Genomic DNA, 23208 nt, shown 5'->3' on the forward strand with positions numbered 1-23208 from the left:
GCGTATTATATACTGAATTCTTACAATAAAGTAAGCTAGGGGAAATGTCGTTAAGAAAATCATAAGGAAGAGAAAGTATATTTATAGTACTGTACTGTATTTATTGAAAAAAATCTGCATATAAGTGGATCCATGTAGTCGTGTTGTTCAAAGGTCAACTGCACTTCCCTTTGCCCTATGCCCTATACCCTGTGCTATAGCCAAAGCAGATGTGCTATAAAACTTCTTATCCCGTACCTTTGCTTTCTTTCGAGAATGCCCACTCTCCCATCCCCAAATGCCTCAATGATAAGGGACCTTCAAAGCCCAGCTCTAATAGAATTGTTCTATGGAACCTCTTCTGTTTCTCCTCTCCTTGCCTACCCTAAACTCCAGCCCTCTCCCCACCCCACCTTCCCTCCCCCACAGAACTTTCTATCTTCCTTTCTTGCAGTCACTTAGAACATGTTAGAAAGTAACATATTCCCAACAGCATCTAATGGGCTTGCTAGTACATAGTCGATAAATCAAAATATTGGCAAAATTAATTTAATCAGGTACATAGCTGCCGTCCACACTAAAATTTGTATAGGTGTCATAATCAAAACTGTGAAGTGGCCATTTAGGCTTGCCACCATAATGTATATAATACGAAAACTATTGTGTAAGAATCCCTAATATGAAGCAGCGAATAAAGAGTATAATGACATAATGCTTTGCATCGGCTAGGGAAATTATTTAAGTGGAGAGATCAATTTTTTGTTTATTCATCTTACATTCTTTCAGGTGATTCTTTTTGTTTATGAGTAGTAACGTACATTTGTGAGATGGTCTACTAGAAGGCAAGGTGACTCCAGCGGCTGAAGAATTACAGAAATATCACAGATCTACAAATAGACACTACATAGGACAGTGGCCTCATTAGGAGAGCTCTAATGAGTTGAGGTCACCCAGCTATAAAGGATAAACATGCACAGACACAGCCAAAGCCACTTAACATTCAAGGAACAATAACATTTGACAAAGCAAAATACTCTTGTTAGAGAATACTCAATGGGAAAAAAATATACCAGTTAAGGATAAAGCATGAGAGTTCATATCACAACACAAAAAATGGTCTTGAGAATTGTATTTAATTAGAAAGGAGCAAGCACAAGTGAAATGCATTATTCTTTATTTGTGATCTAATAATTTTTACTTAATATACATCGAAATTTTCCAGGTAAATTATTTTTAAAGTGATAACCATAAAAAAGTAATGATTTTTAATTTAAGAAGGAAATAGCTAATTTGTTCTGAAAATATGGAAAAGGGGTCCATTAGGATTATTTTGGTTACAAAATGCAAAAAAAAAAATTCAAATTGTCAGTCAGGTTTGCTTAATAATTTACATAACTGAACAACGCAGAGATGAGTCTCAATCCCAGCAAGGTTTAATCTGGTGGCTCACCATTGTCACCCTCTGCTTTGTTTCATGCAAGGTCATTTAAAGCTGGCTCCCTTTTAGCCTCCAAATGTGCCCAGTAGATCCTGGGACTACATGTTTACTTACTTACACCTGTAAAAAGACAAAGTGTCATTGTCCCTGAATCTCCAGAAAAAGTAAAAGTTAAAGATTCGCTGTGAATATCCCATCGAGGGGCACATGCTCAGCTTGAACTGTGGTCAAGGGGGATGGGATATCCTGGATTAACCTAGGTCATGCAAGCTGCCCATAGTACAGGTTAGAGGAAAGGAGAAGGGTCAGTTTCCCCAAAGAACATGAATTCCACGTCAGATACATTTACTGAGCACCAAATATCTCTCAGGCCCCTAGCAGTTCTGTTATGCAGTTATGCAGAACCATGGGGCTAACCGCCGTTGGGCTGTGAATAGAAGAAGTGTGTGCTCCCTCCAAACTAAGCTTTTTGGAGACAATGCACGGCCCTCTATCTCTCTTCGTGCCCAGTGTTAACCTGAATTGGATGTCTACTGGGCATATGAGATTCTCCTTTTCTCTGCAAAGCCAGTGAGACTTTGGGGTTAATCTGTTCCTGCAGCAAACCTAACTTACACTGACCAATTCAGATTCCCAAATGAGAACCCATAGCTATTGAGGGAAACGGAATCTGGAATCTTATAGCTTAAAACATCCATTTTCTGAGGAAGTCACCTCCATCTTGTGAACTTTCAGTAGCTGTTGCTAAAGACCACCTTCCTCTGTGCTTTTCGAGAATTAGCATGGCCACTGGAAAGGCCATGAACATGGCCTTTGCTTCTGCTGCTCTCTGTAGTCCAACTCGTTGAGCTTATGAGATGAATCTGCATCTCCAAAATAAGGAATTTAATACATACCTCAGAGAGTTGTGATCACTATGTGAGGTTGTGTGGAAAGCAGGCTTCGAACAAGTGGTAAGTGTTGTGTTGAATACGAGCAATCATGGTGGGATTATAATACCCAACTCTCAGATGGTCACTGTTCTTTCCTCCTTCCTCTCTACCCATTTCTCTCACACTTAACCTGTCAGTTACCATCTTTAATTCCCCATTTAAGAAGTCATAATATAAAGCTGATGTCACTCTACAAAATTTCCTGTACAGAAATAACGTGTTCATAGATGCAGGGTGATAGCTCTCTGAGGCAGGGGTTAGACAACCCCAGAAATATTTGAACAGTTAGCTGGTCACTCACCAGAGGAAAGATTCTTTCTGAACCTGTAATGGGGAGTGGAAATTAGGCCCAGCTCTGTTTGAGTAGGGAAGATGAATGAGAGAGATGGAAAACAAAAATGAGAGAGGTAGCAGAGGTGATGGAAATGGAGCGTATAGCTGTCCGTGCCAAAAAACAAAACACAAACAAACAAAAAAAAAAAAACCCCACAGTCAAATAAAAGGGATAAAGAGCTAAAAATAGAAATAGTACATTTTCAAACTGAATTCATCATGTATTGGCTGTCCTCAATTTTCCATATCATGTGATGGTTAAGAGCAGAGTCTCTGAAGGCAGACCATTTGGTCAAAATCCTAACTCTACCACTTACCAGCTTTTAGACAAGTTAACCATGTTGGGGCTCAGTTTTTGAAATTGGCAGAAGAATGGTACCCAACTTATGGGTTATTTCAGTGATTAAATGAGTGAATACATTTCAAGCTCTTGGCAGAGCACCTAGTGTAAGTATAATAGTTACCATCACCATCGTCATCACTACCATCATCATTGTCTGTCTTGATTAGGGCAAGAGTTTTTACTTGCCAAGGCTAAAACTTCATCTGCAAGTCTTCATCCTTCCACGTAGGGCTGAGTTCTAGTCGAAGTATAGTCCCACTACAGAGTGTTGCTTGCTGGCTCAGAAGATGCCAGAAAACTAAGCTCCACCATGACCCTTAAGAACAAGCCGCTTGAGCTCAGGACCCAGCAGGTATCTAATCTCACTGCCCAAAGTCCATGTTAAAGTCTGTGTTTGCTGTGCAGCTCTGAACCTCTCTCCTGAACAGGTTCCAAGTCTGGCTTCATTTCCACCAGGACTTGATGAGATGCTGGGAGGAAGTTGGGTCTAACCACTCTGAGCACAGGCCTTGAGCTCATGCAAAGCAGACTCCGGCTTGCGATTAACTAGCTGTATGGTTTTGGCAAATTAATTATTTCATTTCCTCCAGGGGATTATAAAACCTACTGCCCAGAAATGATGTAAGGATTAACAAATCATATAAGTAGAGTGTTTAGCACAGTGCCAAATCAAGATGATAGTAAGAACAAATTATTATTTTCACCTTCATGGTGGCCCTTCATGGTCATATCTCTGCAGACTTCCTAACTTTGGGTCATTGAAAAGTTAATAGATTTGAATTCTATAACTCTCATCCAAGTTATAATAAAAATGTTAAACGGAAAATGAATTAGATCAAGTATAGACCTTGGTGGTATTGCAGTGGGACCAAAATCATCAGGGCATATTGCTTGGATTCAATTGTTCACACAAGAAAAAAAAAAAAAGAAAGAAAGAAAAAAGAAAAAAAAAAGCCTAATTCTTCAACCATGCCTGCCTGTACCTTGCCTACAAGGGTGGTCTTGCCAGGGGCACCCGTATGGCTCAGTTGGTTAGGCTTCCAACTCTTGATTTCAGCTCAGGTCATGATCCCTCAGGACTGGGCCCAGCATCAGTCTCTGTGCTGAGCATGGAGTCTGCTCGGGATTCTCTTTCCCTCTGCCTCTCTCCCTGCTCATACTCTCTCTCTCTTTTTAAAACAAAACAACAACAAAAATCAAAAAGGGAAAAACAAGGGAGGTCTTGCCAGATGTCTCGCTGATATAGTCCTGTTATGATCTCCGTCGTAAGAATACATGAAATAAGCTTGGCCTGATATTATAGAGAACTCCCCCTGGCTCATAGTGATCACTGCTAGTTTCTTGGGAGCTCTCAAATAATCTGCTTGAATAATCGACCCCAGAACTGTACCAGATATTGATGCCAAGCTCAGCAGGGGGTAGCTCTGCAAATTCCTGCTTTGGGGTGGAGAGGGCAGCTCCTCCTTAGAAATGGGTATGTTTATCTGCCTTCTATTTGGTGCTACGGCTCTCAGCGTGCCAGTGTTGTGGAAAGCCTATGTATGTTTTGTCCTTCCTCATAGTCTGCTGCTTCCACTGCCTTAAAGCTGGGTAAATTTAGAAACCCTCCCTCCACCAGAGGAGGGGAATGTAACAGTAATTCTCAGAGGTAGTGCCTGCTTGTCATAGCAGATTGTGACTTGGTCTTATTCGGAGAACGGAGTCAGCGTTGGCCAACACCTTCCCTTGGTCGTAATTCCATCTGTCACCTGCTCCTTCAGGCTGAACTGAGCCAGCAGGGGAGCAAGGTTCAAAAAGCCAAACGATGCACTGCTTTCTGACAAAGCAGGGTATTGGGAAGTTTAGTCTTTGCCGCCATTGGAGGTGTTGAGTATGTGTGAAAGCAGGCACAGAGCCAACCTTGGCCACAGCAAGAAGGCGCAGTGCGCAGGATTACGTCATTATTCAGCTTCTTTTATGTCTACAGAATTGTGAGTATCAGGTTGATCGTGCTAGTGACTCTACTGTTAAGTCCATTTAAGTAATGAATACTTTCATTTATTTTTGAAACAATTATTTTCTATCTTTAAGTATTTAAGGGAAAGAAAAGCCAAACACTCTCACCAAATACTAAATTGTGCGCTGTGGTCCTAAAGTCATAATATATTCTTACCCATTGAAAAGTGAAAAAATTAATCACTTGTAATGACAAAACTTTGATAGAAAATAAAGATAATTCCTTTCTGTATGGGATAGAGAAAAATTGATGCTTTTTATGTACAGAATGCTTACTGGAAAAGAATGAATTAAAGACAAAATTGTAACCCTTATGTAGGCTTCCTGGGTATTCATGATAGCTGACCTAAGTCTCTGATGCTTAATTATCCAGGAATATGAGAAATCCGGCCATATCATATTTATTTAGCAATTGAGTTCTGTTACTTTTAATTAGTTGATTTTTTTTATTTTAGAGAGAGAGCTTGAGCTGGCGAGAGGGGCAGAGGGAGAGAGAGAGAGAGAGAGAGAGAGAGAGAGCGAGCGCCTTAAGCAGGCTCCATGCTGAGCATGGAACCCATTGCAGGGCTCTATCCCAGGACTCCAGGATCATGACCTGAACTGAAATCAAGAGTAGAACATTCAACTGACTGAGTCACCCAGGTACCCCTTTCTTCCTTTTTTTTTTTATTTGATAGAGAGAGAGAGAGAGAGAGCGAGAGAGCACACGTGCAAATGAGCAGGGGAGAGGGACAGAGGAAGAAAGAGAAAATTGAGTTCTGTTTTGGAAGAGGAAAAATTTCTACAATTTTGAAACCTACACTTAGTTTGAAAACACATTGTGAATTCGTTATACTCTGTAAATTAATGAATTAGATGATTAGCGCCCCTTGACCGGAAAAATTTATATCCATTTAAATCTAATTCAAGTAATATATTAGGCCAAACAAGCTTAAATATTTATAAAATATTTTAACTTCAAAAAATTACCTCAGATACATGAAGACATCTGTAATAGGCAAATTCCTAGAGACAGAAAGTAGATGAGAGGTCACCAGGGGCTGGAGAGGAGAAGATCGGAGAGTTTCTGCAGAATGGGTATAGAGTTTGGAAATAGAAACTTGAAAAAGTTTTGGGAACAGATAGTGATGATAATTGCACAACATTGTGAATGTTATTAATGCCACAGAACTGTATACTTAAAAATGGTCAAATGACCCTTTATATTGTACACATTTTATATAATAAAAATAATCATTTAAGATATCAAAATAAATGAGAATGATCCAAAAACTAAAATGTCCGCCCTCAGCATTATAATACTGTACTTTCTTTCAGAAATCCCGGCCTCTGTCATATGACCAAAAATAAATATCAGAAAGCTAAGATCAATTTAGCAATGTTTGTGGTAATATGATTACTTACAGACACCAACTGAATTCACTCAAAAACAATAGAACCAATAAGAGAATTCAGTAAGTTAGCCAGTAAATAAATATATGAAAATAATATGTTTTATGTATGTGTTCTCAATAATTTTCAGAATGCATTTTGGGATAATATGCTCTTAGACAAATGGTAACAAAGTATAAAATTGCTTTGAGTAAACCTAACAAATTATGCGGAATCTAAATGAAAAATATCATAAAGCTTTTCTGAGGAGCTTAAATACAACAAGGAAAACTGAAGAGAAACATGTTTTTAATGGAAAGATTCAGTAGTAAAGATGATAATTTCCCCCAAAATTAGTCTCTAAATTTATTGAATAAAAATTTCAATAAATTTTTATTGAAATTATCAGTCTCAAGCATGTTTTTTAACCTGACCAAATTATGTTAAAGTTTGCCTCAAGATATAAATGGTTAAGAGTAATCAAGAAAATACTGGGAAAGAATAAGGAGAGAGTTCCATATTCCACTATATTAAAATATACAAAGTTATGACCATGAAGAATAATATTTTTAGGTAAATATGCAAAGTATACTGACATTTTTAAGAAGTATTAAAAATTATGTTTTTTAATGGAATAAAACCCTATGTCTGTATACACCTATGGAAAATATCATCTCTACTGCAGTGGAGTATATAATTCTGTTCTACACAATGAGAACATAGTAAAAATATGCTTTATAAGCTACTTTTTTATTCACCTGTATCTTATAAACACTTTCCTATTTTTAAAAAATATTTTTCTATTAGATGACTTGAGTAACTATAATTTTCCATTATGTAGGTACACCTGACTTTATTTAATCCATTGTTTTTGAAACAATTGGATTGTTTCTAGTTATAAATAATACTATCCTTCACATCCCTCCCTATCACTCTTTCTGCACTGTTGCATACTTTAGACCAAATGCCCAGAAGTGAAATTGCTGGGTTAATTATAAGCACACAGTAGTCCCCACCCTGCCCCCCCACCCCACACACGCACTTGTATTCATGGTTTCGCTTTCCATGGTTTCAGTTTCCTGTGGTCAGCTGCGGTCTAGAGACAGATGATCCTCCTCTGGCATATGTCAGAAGGTCGGTAGTTGCCTAATGCTGTGTCACAATGCCTACGTCATTCACCTCACTCGATCTCATCATGTAGGCATTTTCTCATCTCACATCATCACAAGAAGAGTGAGTATAGTACAATAAGATATTTAGAGAGGGACAGAGACCACATTCACATAACTTTTACTATGGTATATTGTTATAATTGTTCTATTAGTTATAATTTTTAATTTCTTACTGTACCAAATTTATAAATTAAACTTTATGATAAGAATGTACATATAGAAAAAAACATGGCATATGTGAGCTTTGGTACTATCTGCTGTTTCAAGCATTTACTGGCGGGGGGATCTCGGAACATATCCCCCACAGATAGGGGGGAACTACTATATTGCTATAGAAAGGTTGTGATGGCTTGTAATGTGATATCTATGAGAGTGCCTCTTTTCCCAAACCTGTGTCCACACTGAGTATTAACTCTTCAAAACCTTTTTGTTACATGATACTCAAAATTATTAAGTAGTGTTTATCTTGATTACTAACGAAGTTGAACATTCTGGAATATTGTTTATTTGTTTTATTATTTTGTGTATTATCTATGCATATTCTTTGCCTATTTTTAATTAGCAAATTCTTTTATTGGTTTGTGATAGCTATTTGTATATCAAGGATATTAACATTTATAGCATATGTCAAAAATATTTTTTTAGATTTTATTGTTGGCTTTTGCATTTTGTTTGGTGTTTCCAGTTTTAAAAGAAGAAGTAGAAATATTTCCATTTTTCCTGATTTCCCAGTAGTGAATCATATCTAATAGTAGAAAATGTTCAGACTTTGCACAGATTATGGCAATAATAGATTTTATGCTTGAGAAAAATCATACATGTAACTTATAACCATCTAAGATGAATAAGTTTTACCACTTTGACTTTAAATTATTTTTTTCCTTATTCTTCAGCAATTTCTATATATCTGGGAGCTCTGTCTTGTTGATTATTCTTGAAGGCAGTAAGCAGTACAATAGAAATCCAATTTTCTGAATAGAAAGGTTCCACTGGCTGATCTATAATGTCAGTAGATGTCTCATGTCAGACCCTTTTCAAAATCTTAAATCTTGAGTTCAAAGTTCTCACTTATGTCTTGACAATAGCTTTCAGGCCCATCAACACAAGATAAACACATTCCTTCTCTTTCAAGCTACAGAATCATATTCTTTATATCTGTTAACATACTTTTTCAAAGAAAAAGAACTTTGTTAAAAAAAAAAGCCGTCTTTTTTGTTTAATTCCATTGGGATAGTAAGAACAAAAAGACTTCCAACTTAATGGTATATCTTAATTCCTCAAGAATGAGAAAGAAAAATAGAGGAACTGAAGTGGAAAGGGGCAGCATAAAAAGATCCCTCCTGGATGAAGTTAAGGGTCTTTTATAGTGCATACACTGCCTTTATTTCACAGTGACTACAGAGGTTTTAGAACTATTCCCTGGTCATTCAGTGCCATTTTAGATGCCATTAAGAGTAATGGTTCACACATATTACTTGTCAGTCATTGTCCATCCAGTAACATGTATCACAACCATGTTAATTCAATCAAGGTTGCAGTAAAATGAAATAATTATTTCCTGATAGCTATTATTACTATCCATGGTTAAAGACACTATTAGTTTATTTCCAAGTGATCAGTTATCTATACATACAGGCATAAACCTAATCAACAACAGTTTGATGTTATTGTTACCCATATATATATATAAAAACTTTACTCTTTAGTCAATATATTCTATATGGCAAACTCTAACATTGATAGTAAATGAGCATATCCCTGGCTGTGTTATTGCAAGCTTTGACATACATATTCTAAAAGAAGACCACTGTGATAAGCCAATATTCAGTAACCACTATGGCTACAAAAATCTTTTCTGCAGTCACCAGATGGGCTGGTGTCCATGGGCTGTACAGCATGGGCTATACCCATGCACAGATAGCTCTCTCTTCTAACATCTTTAATAGATTCTCTTACTTGTGACTTCATAGTGTCAACAGAAAGGCTTTCTTGGTGAAGAACAAAATCTCCAAAATGGAATGAGAGTTGTATGCACTCATTTATACATTTGTTTTGTATTTGAAAAACACAACACACCCATGTGGTTCTGTTTTGACGTCTAATCCTTCTTCACTAAACAGTTTATAAAACATTTATTCGGATGTGGCTATGAGTTCGTCTTAAGAAGTGGGGTGGGAAGTACGGATGAGTAGAGAGAAAAGGCAGAAACCCAGGATCTTAAACATCTGATTCCATTTGGTTGATATGGCAAGATGGGACCTAGTGAATCTTTTAGCTTGAGAAAAAGTGCTACATTTATATATATCTACACACACCCACATGCTTCTTCCTACCACTTCTAAATGACCTTAAGGAAAATATGTACACAATGATGAAACTATTTAGAAGACAGTTTCTAAAATATCTGGAGTTTTTTCCCACATTGCTAAGTAGAACTTTATCCCTATGAGCTAGAGTCTATCTTGTACAAGGAGGACTCCTTTATCTAAGAGGAGAGGAGACATTTACTAGCATGCTCTTTCCCCTTCTGGAATAAATACTCTTCACCTAAATAACATCCACTTAACCCTAGAGTCTGTCCCTGGGTCTCGCAGTCTTCTTTCTCTCAACTGGGCTGGAGGCCCACTTTGAGTCACTGTTTAAATACCCAACTTTTTATGAATATTCATCAAACTTGTAGTATTTGTTCACTATCTTCTTCCATACTATATTATAAGATGCAAGTGAATGAGTGCCATATCTGTCTTACTCACTTCTCTATCTCCAGTTCCTAAATCAGTGACTGGCACATCCACATTCTCAATAAGTATTTGATGAATGAGGATTAAGTAAACTAATATATGTACAGTGCTTTGCTTAACTCCTGGAATATGCAAATATTTGGTATATATTAGGTACTATTATATGAGCTATGACACAGCACTATGAAGTTCTGAACCTACACATGTTTAGCTTCATTGGCAGACTTTTTGAAAGAATGTTCAACATTTCTGCAGGTTCCTAGTTCTCTTTTGTTAAACTGAACTGGGTCAGTAGGCAGGGTTCAGTACCCATTTACCTAAAAAACAAGTTTTAGATTGCATAAAACCAGAAAAAGAACCCCCCACTACTGACTGTGAGATACTGTACCTTCCCTTCTCCTTTTCTATCTTCCCATAGTACTCTGACACTTTGCCTTTGAATATCTTATTACTACAACTTTTACGCTAAATTATATCCTTCTATTTCTAGTTGTTTTCAGAATATGGAATGGTCTGTAGTGTGTCTAAATGCTGTGGTAATGAGCCATCATACGATCAAATCCCATAGTTATATTTAGATTCGTTCCCTGAGTTAAAGCTGAGCATTCTCCATTCATCACATTGTGTTTACAGACAGTCCTTAACTAAAAATTGTTTGATTTAGGACTTTTTGACTTTAAGATGGCATGAAAGCCATCGGCTTTCAGTAGAAACAGAATTTTGAATTTTGACCTCTTCCTGAGCTACTGGTAGAATATTCTCTTATGATTCTGGGCAGTGGCAATGAGCCGCAGCTCTCCGTCAGCCATGTGAGGATAACAACCAGTACACTCGCAGTTCTGTACCCACACAACCATTCTGTTTTTCACTTTCAGTAAGGTATATATTACATGAGATATTCAATCTAACACTTCATTATAAAATAGACTTCGTGTTAGATGATTTTGCCCAAGTGCGGGCTAATATAAGTGTTCTGAGCATGATTAACCTAGCCTACTGAGCTATGATGTTCGGTAGGGTACGTGTATTAAATGCATTTTTGACTTGCAACATTTTCAACTGGATTTATTGGCACATAACCCTATTATAACTTGAGGAACGTCTGTCCTTTTAAACCAAACCATAGTGTAGTCTGTACCATACCAGATGTTAGGGGTCATCCTACGGTGTTATTGCCCCAATACCCATTATATTGCTGGAGGCAATAAAGTTTCCACATCTGACGTTTTTAAACTTCCTAGTAATTCCAGAGTAAACGGCAATGATACCTTGTATTCTTGGATTTTTAATTGATAATTCAGTTTGGTTCAAACTTACTCCAGGTGTGATCCTTGTGCCTGGCTAGTTTGTACTTTATTTTGTAGGAAAAGGGGTAGGGAGAGATTCTGAACTCTTTGACCAGATAGTGAGATGACCAGATATGCTCTAGGAAAGTTAATCCAGCAGCAGTGTGAAAAGACAGGTTGGGGCATTTGAGAAAGATGAAAAGAAGGGATGTCTGGAAAGAGCCATGACAGTGCTCCAATAGAGGAGTTCCTAGGTCAAGAACCAGAGAATTAGAGGTGAGGATGGAGACCCAGGACCAGAGGAGAGGAGGTGAGGATGGGATGAGGACACAAATTCAAGAGCCATTGCAAAAACAGAACAAGATGGCTCTACAACATGAGGAGTGTGAGGGATGAGAAACAGACTTTGACCCTGGAGGCTAGGAATCTGGTTGTATCATTATCAGTATGGGGAACAGAACAAAAATATAAAGTATGGAGACCACTTGTCTTTGGAACAAACTTAATTTGAGGTGCTAGAAGATCCAGGCTTTTGGAAATGTGAGCTGGAGTTCAAGAATAATGTCAGGTCTGCATCACAGGTGTATTGACCGTGGCATCATCCATTTTGGTAGCCTGGTTCCTTTGTCCCTCCATAAATGGCACAGAGTTTAATTGCGGCCAATCTTCTCCTTACAAGATAGAACATGTGACACATAAGAGCCTTTGACTTTCTCTTGGAATAGTCTGGGAGCATCACAGTTTATCAGTCACCCCCTCTGACTTTCTAGAATAGATGCCTTACACAGGCTTTCTACTTAAATCTGGGAACTTTTAGTCATTTTAGAAAGTAGATAATAGGCTCCTATGACCAAGGAACGAAAAGTGTAGGGGAGTTGGCCAAGTTTATACAGCCAGTTATTAGTGTCCTGGCCCCTGGTCCTCGGCCTTCCCCACTAGAACAAATGGTACCTTCCAGACCCCGCGTGTGAGGGGATAACAGGTAACTTTCCCATCCTGTCTCTGCAGTACAGCTTTCAGAGTGTGCGTTCGGAATTGTTCTAAAAACCATCGTGTATTTGTTTGGTCTCTGATTTAGTGTTGGTTCTTTCGAAAGTTCTGAGCTTTAAAATTTTCGCTTTTCTTTCCTGCTTTCTTAAGAGTCTAAATATAGTCACTTGATGTTCACTTCTGTGAGGAACGTTGTCAGTGTTTGTTAACTGGCCAATAGTTTCTACTCACACGTACCACACCCAGTCCTTCCTTCCCAAATAAATGTTTGTTTCCTGGTCATGGTTTTAAGAATCGCACGGTTGTTAACTGGAAAGGGTTGTTGCATAGAAATGTGTCTGTCAACCTTCATGGGAGCCCTTTAACCCCAGCGACCCTAACTGATCTTTTTTCTTTCATGCCACCTGTCCATCACCAGCCTCTTCTGTGAAGGACGATGCGCGGCTTTCTTAGGCTTGGTGAAGAATCAGCACAAGCAGGAAGAACAAAAAACACACAAACAAGATCATGCTTATAACATGAAAGGCTACAGCGCATCATTCAAAATTCTAATAATAAAGTTTCACCCAGCTAACAGAGTACATTTCAACGACGTGGTCTATGAATCGACTCACCTTCACATTGTAGAAATTAATGCTTTTTATTTTCGGCTTGTTCCCTTTCCTACCGTATAGATGCCTTGAATCTTCGAAATCGACAGGTCATTTGCGTCACCCTCAAAGTCCTCCAACATCTGGCTGTGTCAGCTGAGATGGTGGGTGAAGCTTTGGTGCCCTATTACCGTCAAATCCTCCCCATCCTGAACATCTTTAAGAATATGAATGGTGAGTGATCCCAGGAGTCAAATGTCTTTTAAGCCCTAAAAAAAAGGGAGTGGTTTGAAGTAGAGTTAATTAGCAACACATTTAGGATTTATTATTGCTTATAAACCAAGATCCATTTGGAGATCTAAATAGTGTAACTCCCACTCTTCCCCTGCTACTCCCTAGGGAAACAGTAAAATTAACAATTTCATTTATTACACCCCACACGTACAGCTTACTTACTCAGTACAGAAGCGCTGAAGCAGTTCTATAATCTTCCAATAATTAAATTGTAAAGTTTTTTTAATAGTCTTGTGACTACATTAGTAGGTTTTGAGTTTGTCCTTTCTCTTGGTAGTAATTCTACCTTTAGATACTCTGTTTAAATTGCAGTTTTTATTAATTGGCTTAAGATGAATTTTTAAAGCAATATCGTTAAAATATGATAGTGTGGCTTGGGAAGTTTTAATATATGTTCTCTCATTTCTAAAAAAAATAGAAAAATAGATAATCTAGTTGATGGTGAGTGCTGATTATAAATGCATGTGTACTGATACATTTATTTGTTTTAATAATTCTATAAGCTTGGGAAAGCACTGATGAGCTCACATGAATCTGCTCTACCCTAACAAAGGCACTAGCAAGTTGTGGTGATCGGTTGGCAGACAGTGGATGTATATTTGTTCATTGAGAGTGTGATTTTCCTTTTATGCCTCTTTGAAAGGATGTGACTCTAATTTTCTTTTATGTTGCTAACTTTGAATTTCCATACTTCTTATATGCATAGCATAAGTCAACATTTGAAGTTAATTCCTGACAGCTATGTAAATAAGTTAGCAATTTAGCGGAACACTGCATGAAAATTTTGTGACATGATCTGCTTATGTACATACAAGAAAAAAAATCAAGCAACAAAACTGAGTGTTCCTGCCACATACAACTCCTTTGTTTGGAAGCACTATTTTTTACATTGTTCATAAATTGCTACTAAAAGTCTCGTTACTTAGGCAAATCATGGAATTCTCAGAAAGTCTTAAGCTGTATTTCAATAGTAGGACCTACTTATATACTCAATATTAGACATATTTGGTTACAAGGACTTCACCTGGAGTTATGGAAGTATAAGAATGCTCATAATGGAGTAAGTTAATATCCATTCCACAACCTCTGAATGGCAGTAGACTTACCGTGGACATTTAGACAAGTTGGTTACTCTTTCAGGAAACTAAAAACTAGGTGTTGGTAATTGAATCCCTTATGACCTAACAAACTAATAGTTTCAGTAACAGCATTTCTACTTTATGGAAAATGCTTGTTTAAATATTTTTGATTCAGAATTCATAGTTTTACTGGAGAGTGGCATCAAAAATCCATGAAGTTATAGAATGATTCCACGTGCAAACATTGTTCAATTATGGTTCATAAAAGAGGTGCTGAGTTCATCCATCGTATTTAGCCTCTAGTTAACTTGAGAGAGACATGGAGATGATAGAGATAAAGATGATAGAAATAGAGATGAGAGAGAGAGAGAGAGAGAGAGAGAGAGAGAGAGAATTACTTAAATACTGGAAGAATCAAGGAACAGCCACCCCCACAGTCTCGGTTGTAGGTAACACTTTTGAAGTGTGTGATTAGCGAGTGTTTTCTGGTAATCCTCATGGAAACCTGTGGGGAAAGTACTATTACTATGTCTGAGTTTTCATCATAAAAGTTGCCCCTCTGTAACTTCTCTCATATATAATCATCTGCTTCTGTACCTGACCATCATGGACGATGGTCACCAACACATCTGCCTTCCCTCACTTGAGTAGGAGCAGGGGCCACTACAACACTGTGTTAATGCCTTTGGGGCCCACAGCAGAATGTGCAACTCAAATCTAAGCATCATTATGTACCATATAAAAGAAGAAAAAGGAGGCACCTGGGTGGCTCAGTCGGTTAAGCATCCACTTCTTGGTTTCAGCTCAGGTCACGATCTCACAGTTCATGAGTTCAAACCCGCATCAGGCTCTGTGCTGACAGAGCTTGGGATTCTCTCCCTCACTGCCCCTCCCCTTGTAGCTCTCTCTCTCTCAAAATAAATAAATAAACTTCAAAAATGTAATAAAAAAAAAAAAAACAGAAGAAGAAAGACAATGAGAATCTCCCTCATCCTCCAGGAAACCTGTAAAGAAGAAGAAGTTAAGCCACCACAAAGAGATAAATCTCTAGATTATTAAACAAAAGCAATTGGTTTCTACATCTTTCTTATACTCTTTATTTAATTCTTTAACTCACAGATGTTCACATCCTTAACAAAAGAAGTAATTAGCTTTAGGAATATATCCCTATTTAGATTTTATCAATGTGGGAATTTATAGTTTATACCATAGCCTTAATTGGTCCCAAACAAGGTTAATTATTTTGGAACATTCCTAAATGCATGCACCAGTGATTCCACATTCAACTATTTTTCTGCTTAATATCTCTCTGAAATTTGAGGGGGAAAAAATATTAGCTTTAACCTCATTTTCTACTTAGAAACCTGTCAGTACAAAGCCAGAATGCAGTAAGCTGTATTTCCAGAGGGTCATATTACAAAATTGGAGCATTCTGGCTATAAAACTTAAAACTATTCTTCAAAGTGGCTATATTGCCAAAGATCCAGTTCTACCAGAAGGAGCATACGTAAGATTTCCAGTTACAATAGTGTTTTTAGGATAGAAATAATTTAACTGTAATACATAGTTTAGTAAATCCCGTTTTATAATTATGGATATTCATATTCACAGAACCATATATACTTATTTTATTTCAGCAGATGTCTTTAGTAACAGTTGTATTTATAAAAAAAATATAGTAGCAATTTACAGCATGTAACATTAGAAAAAAATTCATCCTTAATTTCAGTGTATTTAAAACAATTCCACACATAGAGTTCTGTTTCCACTTTTCCCTACTTTCACATAAGTCAATGTCTTGTTAAACTCAGATCAAAACAAACATTCCCATCACAAAATATATATTTTTTTGAATGAGACCAGATACAAATGACAGAAAGAAGGAAAGATTGAAACAGAGAATAGTCCTTCAACTATAATGACCTCGTCCTCTGTCAGCATTCCCTCAAAGTGCAAGCTTTAGCTTAATTCTACTAACTCGTCCTTTTTCGTAATTTCCGGCCTATTTTAATGTCACATGGACTTTGTTGGAGACGAGCAGTGGGCTGAGTAGATAAGGGCTGGACAAACATTGAAGCAAGCACGGGCTGTCAGGCACCCCAGCTTGGAGTCTTTCCAGGGGACCACAGGGAAGCGACCGCAGGAAGGAGCAGACGGGGCTGGAAGCCCCAGTCGACACTTCTGTAGGTGCTAAAACTTACGGCAAGACCCACAAGACTATTCCTGCCCGAAGAGAAAGCGTGGCTTTGTGTATCTCTTTATGTTATTTTTTACGGGGTTTAATGAGGCTAACTTTCAACAGTTATGAAAACAACAGAAGTCTAAAGATGCCAATTATAATGTGGAATAGAGTAGCATCTTAGAGTCAGAAGACACAAATCACGGAACTTCTCTGCGTTTAAATTTCTTTTAGATTCTCCTGAGTCATCTGTGTAAAAGATAATAGCACCTTTCTCGGTAGGGTTGACGTGACAATTCAAGATAATGTGTCCGTAGGCGCTTCATGTACAGCCTGGCCTTGACTGGGTATTAAATGAGATAGCCATGATTATCATACAACATTATATAGAGGTACAGTATTACACATATTATTATATGATATTCTATATAAACATTGCAGCACTATAAAATTACTGTATCGCACCATGAATAGACGGTTGAATGTTTTGTGACCGTGGTTGTGGAACTCCTCCCCTTGGCCCTTCCACGAGCCTGGCTGTGAACACACACAGACTCGTGGTTCCCCAGCTGGGGCAATCCCTTTGCCTCAAAGGATTCAGCTTTCCCCTGCCAAATGCCAGCTGGGTGACCAAGTGAGTTAAAGACCCTGGGATTCATTCAAGAATAACTGGTTTTCAAATCCATGTCTTCCTGACATAATCTTTAAGCTCGAATATGTGACTGATGTTTTGGAGAAAGTCACATTTGGAAAAGACAAGCTTGAGTGCCACAAACAAGGGGCCCCTGCATCAGTATCCTCTTTGGAGGATCTGAAGTAGGGTCTAAGTTTGAGCTTGTTTTCCTTAATTCGAAACAATGGATTTTGGATATCTAAACCATGCTGTTTTTCCAGCCACTGCTTTGGGTGAAAGAGAAGGAAGAATTTCTATAATAGCAATTTCTTCCTCCCTGTGTTCTTTCGCAAATGTTATTAAAGGTTACAGAAAATTAAGACAATAGGAATGTTCGATTTATAGCTTCCAGAGATGAAACTACAAAATTAATGGTGCAGTGTATTGCATTTGAGAAGCATGAAACAATAAATGGCATTAAAACATTTATAGCTAAAATATGGGGCTCTGCCAGCAGATTACAGCTATCCAATCACTCTGCTTTCTGGAGGCAATCCTAATTTTGGTTCCTTTGTTTCCAACGGCACCAATAGTCCTGAAACAGTTCAGAGACTCCAGGCATCAGCAATTCAAATAGCACCATGAGTATATGTCACGGAACACGTGAAAGTAGATAGAGTAATGAAATGACGTGTTTATGTGGATGTGGAAATCAAACATGGCCCCTCGCGTGTAGGTTTTTCCTAGGATAGTTATAGACTGTATGCCACTACAGACTAATTAAAGTCTATGAAAAGAGGGATTTAAAAATTGCAGTTCAAATTCAGACACATTAAAACCTATAGGTGGTGAGAATGCAGTAAATTTGCAACATTTCAGAGTATTTGTACCAACTCTTTGACCCTGAAGTTTAAGTCGTTTGAAAAAGCCAGAAACAGTTGATTTCTGCTGGTAGTCACTTAGAACAACTTCTGATGGAAACCTAGGTGTTCTCAATTAACCTGATTCAAATTCTCCCAGAGTTTCTGTGAGCCCAGTGGAACCTATTCTCAATGGTTCTTTAACATGTTGAGGGGTGCCTGGATGGTTCAGTTAGTTAAGCGTCCGACTGCAGCTCAGGTCATGATCTCAGTTTGTGAGTTCGAGCCCCGCGTCGGGCTCTGTGCTGACAGCTCAGAGCCTGGAGCCTGCTTCAGATTCTGCGTCTCCCTCTCTCTCTGCCCCTCCCCCGTTTGTGCTGTCTCTCTCCCTTTCCCTCAAACATAAACAAACGTTAAAAAGATTTTTTTAGTGTCGATGAACTTTTGGGGGCTGATTGTGTACCAAAAAAGTCTTTGTTTTTTGTTTCATAATTGACTTACATAAAGGTTATTTCACAGAGCTTTAAATTTAATTTTGGAATCAAGGTTTATTCCCTGTGGGATTCTGTCCAATTTTGAGTGTGATTTATATTTTAGAAATTTACTTCAAAGTTTCTTTGAAATCATTAGGTTTATTAGATTTGAAGCCAATTGAATGTCCTAAACTTATTAAGGAACAGATTAGAACTACTGTCCCACCCCCCATTCCTGCAAGTTAGATTTAGAACAATCGTGTGCATATCTAATCTCTTCTGGGTTCTTCCTCTGCTCAGATTTTACTAGTTGCTCTAATGAGAATCCTAGGATCATAACAAAGCTGGAAGATGCATATAGGGGCCCTTTGGTCTGCACCTGTCTCCAATTTACTCAACTACCCTATTCCGCCATAAGTTCTACAAGGTCAAAATGTTCACGTTGAGTTTCCTTTCTCCTGTGCACACTGGGTATAGCACACTTAGAAGAATTAGGTGCTTAATAGGTATTTGTGTTGAATTGATATGCTAACCCAATATTATACAGAGGTATTCAGTTCTGTCCTAAGTTAGTAGCTTCACTATTTCACGAAGTAACCCATTCTACTTCTGAAAGGAAAGGCACGTCCTACACTGAATTGAAGTCTATGTCTAATATTCTATCCAACTTACCTGTCTAATCTAAAGCACACTGAATGTCTAATCCCTTTCCCAAATAGCAGGCCTTCAAAAAATATATATAAAACTTTCCTTACCCCTCAACTTTCATTTCTTCGAATTCAAGGTCCCTTTTTCTTCCAAGCATTCATTTTTATAAGCACAGCTTTCCAAATCTCCGGGGGTGGGGAGGGAGGACCCACATATCTGCAAACACCGATGGCTCTGTGGTTGTCTGAGAGCAGCCCTAGGGGACAAAGCATCCTAAGAAAAGTCAAGACTTCTCTGCCCTCACAGATGCACCTTGCATGTGCTCAGCCTGTCAGATGGCCCTACCATTTTGAAATCTACAAATGCTTACTGAATAAATTTTCTCTTCACTCATACTGCTTCGTTCAAGGTTTCTTGGTGTATTTTTTTTTTTAATCCAATTCACTTGTAAAAAGCCCATTTTAGGGGCGGGCACATACTAGAAATTGCCCCTGTATCTGTTCTTCTTATAGACCTCCCTGGTTGCATCTGCCAAGAGGCAAAAGTTATTCTCAGAGTTGTCTATCCGTATCTAGAAATACACGACCTGGCACCTTGATGACCAAGAAAATCAGAATCCAGTTGTGAAGGCTGTGTATTAGTTTCTCAGGGCTGCCCAAACTGGGAGACTTAAAAAACAAATGAGTTGTCTCACAGTTCTGGAGGCCAGAACTCAAGGCCAGTAGGGCCACGCTCTCCAAGTGTCTAGGGAAGAATCCATTCCATGCTTCTCTTCTCGCTCCTACCTTGACTCATGGATGCACCACTCCAGTCGCTTCCTCCACCTGCACGTGACCTTTTCCCCTGGGTGTCTGTCTCTGTGTCTCTTCCCTTCTGAAAAGCACAGAAGTCCTTGTAAAGGTTGGGTTAAGGGCCCACCCTACGCCAGTGTGACCTCATCTCAACTAATTACATCTCAATGACCCTATTTCCAAATAAGGCCACATTCGGAGGTTCCAGAAAGGATGTGAATTTGGGAGGACACTATTCGGCCCAGGACAGACTGTATACCTCTCTCCCAGGGTGCGTGGAGATACAAATCCCGTCCTTCTAAGCAAAGTTAGAGGTTTTGCAAGCCTTCCACTCCCTCGCAGTTGTCATAACTGACTGTAGACTCCCACTTTCCACGAGTGCTACTCCTTTTCCTTTCAGCAAAAAGGGTTTGTTTAGTTAAGAAAGGATCTAAGAAAGTGTGAGCACAGGAGGTGGCAAGGAACTGATCTCATCTTCCTTCGGTAATGCTGCAAACTAAGCCAAGAGGGGAAGCAAATGCTTCCCAACTTGGGGTGCTACCATGAGAACCCCGGAATCACCCAAGGGGGCTGCTGCCACCAGCCTTCCGGAGGACCCAGGGACCCACCCAGGGCGGTGCACTGCACCACTCACACACGTTCTCGTCCCTGTCCAGCCTGTGGGGCAAGGGGTCGGGCCACTTTGTGACTGTGCACAAGGACAGGTAGAACAGTACATGGAAACACAAGAAAGAGGATAGTGTTTAAGAGCAAAGCCTCTGGCATCCGGTTTCCTGGGTTTGAACCCTGGCTTAAGGTTAACCAGCTGTGTGACCTTTGCTGGGCTATACAACCACTCTGTGCCTCAGTCTCCTTAACTTGGAAAGCAGTTTGCTTGGAAGACTGGAAAGAGCTCGTTGACCTGCAGGGAGCGGCGAGGGGGTCACTCTGTGGGGGTGGCAGTGGTATGACGTGAGGGGAAGGGAGGAGGGAACATGAGTGAAGTCACGTGAGCTCTGCAAACCAGCAGGCAGCAGGGAGACACGGTGTCTACTGCCTGCCTCACAGGTTGTGGAGAAAACTGTATCCATGTGGTTGTGGGCGGTCCTTCAGAGAAAATTAAGTGAAATCTATTAGAATTCATATGATGATTTGGCAAGGTGATTAGGAGCAACATAAATTTCCAAGAATCAATATCCTTTTTTATAGACCAGCAGTCAGAAACACAATACGAAATTTGTTTTCTGGACGTTAATCGTCCCTATTCGCGGAAGTATTCCATCGGAGAGAAACTTTCACTGTTCAACTCCTCCTCCTCCCGGTGGATAGTTTTAGTTCCTTCTCTGGATTCCTCATGTCATTTCAGAAGAGGGTTGGAGTATTTCTCTAATCCAAAGGCCTAATCTGGAGGTTGACTGAAAATTGCCTGCCCTAATGGTCTGTTGAAATCCCAACCGTTTTCCAAGACAGATAGTACTTTCAGTTTGTAAATGGCTTTTATAACTGCAGCTTCTCTGTGGGAATCCTTCCGAATCTTAGCGTCTGCCTTGCATCCTGCACATTTCGGGCTCACTTGCATTAGCTACAGCGCCTCCCCTCCAACCTCCTGGGTAACTTTACCTAAAGGGGTCAGACTGTCAGCAGAACACCAAATTGCAGACAAACCCATGCCCCGGGAGCATCACCCTAGTCCCAGATTATGTCAAGTTCGGTGTTACCTAGAAGGGCTTGCGTAGGTAAGCCCCATTAATCATTTCTAACCTGCTGTAACACGGCTGCTGTTTGTGCAGAAAGAAAGGGGCCGTCTAGGCCCCACTGCCTTCTTGCTGGAGTGGGCCGTGTGTCCTACACCCATGGGCTTGACCTTGAGTGAGCATCCTAATCCCAATCCAGGGACTGTCAGGAGCTAGCACACATTTTTTCCTCCAGAAGTGAACTCAGACACCACGTCCTCTCCGGAAGCTTCCCTGACCTGGCTGTGACTAGCAGAACAAATTGCTCGCCCCCCCTAGGGTTTGCTAACATCTCTCCTGCTGTATAGATTCTGTCCTCTGTCTCTCTCCTCATCTAGCTGCCGGGGCCCAGAGGCAGGGAGAGGGTGGGGACAACTGGCTGTTTGCTCAACCTGCCAAACCACGTTCGGAATTTGTGTGCCGTCAGCCCTCACACCCACTCTGAGGTAGTCCGGAAAAGATCAACACACAGAAGGATGTGCTTCCAGCTGGTTCGCAGTCCTTGGCCGGTACATCCCCACTGCTGGCCTGACGCTGGCACATTGCTGAATAGGAGATTTCCACCAATTCAGCAAAGGCCTTTAAGACATGCCGAGAGAAATCTGTATAATATGCTTTAATGTATTTAAAAGCTCAAGATGGGCCCCAAATGAGCAAGCATGCAAATATTCACCCAAGAGAAAACAGTGTTCTTTTCTATTTTTGCAACAGAAAGTTTAACTTAATCTGGGCAAGAAAGTGCGTAGTGATTTCTGAAGCTTTAATTTAAGGAGACTCCTATATTCGGCCAGATCATAATTTGTGCTTTTTAAATCACCTAAAATATCATCTATGGATTTGTAGATAATTAAGTCCTCATTCTCATTTTCCTTTATATGCAAATCTTCCACCAGTACCAACAAATGACTTTTTAGCGGACTCTATGCAGACATTGCAGAGAAAATAAGAATGTCACCAGTGTAATTGTTACGTTGAATAGTCACTATTCATGACATAATTAAAAGGCAAGTTTAAAAGGAATTGGAGACAAAAACTAAGCCTTATTCAGTGGGGGAGCCTTTCCCTGGCTGCATAAAACTTAACAGGGGCCTTAATTGTTCTACTCACTCATAAGATCAAAGGCACTTTGAGTCACACAATTTCAATGTTTAGAATCATTTCTTTAACAGATTGATCAAAACTCTGAACTTAATTTGCCCTCAGATATTCTCCACTCCCCCCGCGGCAATCTGCTCTGTGCTGGAAGCTTGCAGTGGAAACCAGGAGTGGGGTGACTTCCCTTCCATTTCTCTGCGGGTGCGTCATCATCCTCCACCATCTTGTCTCCAGAGGTCCTGTCCCTTAGCTTGCCAGGCTGGGGTAGCCGACGGTGAGGAGAGGGGCAGCTCT

General features: G+C 39.4%; 1 protein-coding gene across 1 annotated transcript in view; it reads left to right on the forward strand.

The window, feature by feature from the left end:
• PACRG (parkin coregulated) overlaps positions 1 to 23208 on the forward strand; it is a 503647-nt gene that overhangs the window by 282935 nt on the left and 197504 nt on the right. The window contains exon 4 of the mRNA XM_030316749.1: positions 13255 to 13404. Coding sequence (XP_030172609.1) covers positions 13255 to 13404 — 150 coding nt within the window. The remainder of the gene's footprint in view (positions 1 to 13254; positions 13405 to 23208) is intronic.

Source organism: Lynx canadensis, chromosome B2, assembly GCF_007474595.2.
Source record: "Lynx canadensis isolate LIC74 chromosome B2, mLynCan4.pri.v2, whole genome shotgun sequence".
NCBI classification, from domain to species: Eukaryota; Metazoa; Chordata; class Mammalia; order Carnivora; family Felidae; genus Lynx; species Lynx canadensis.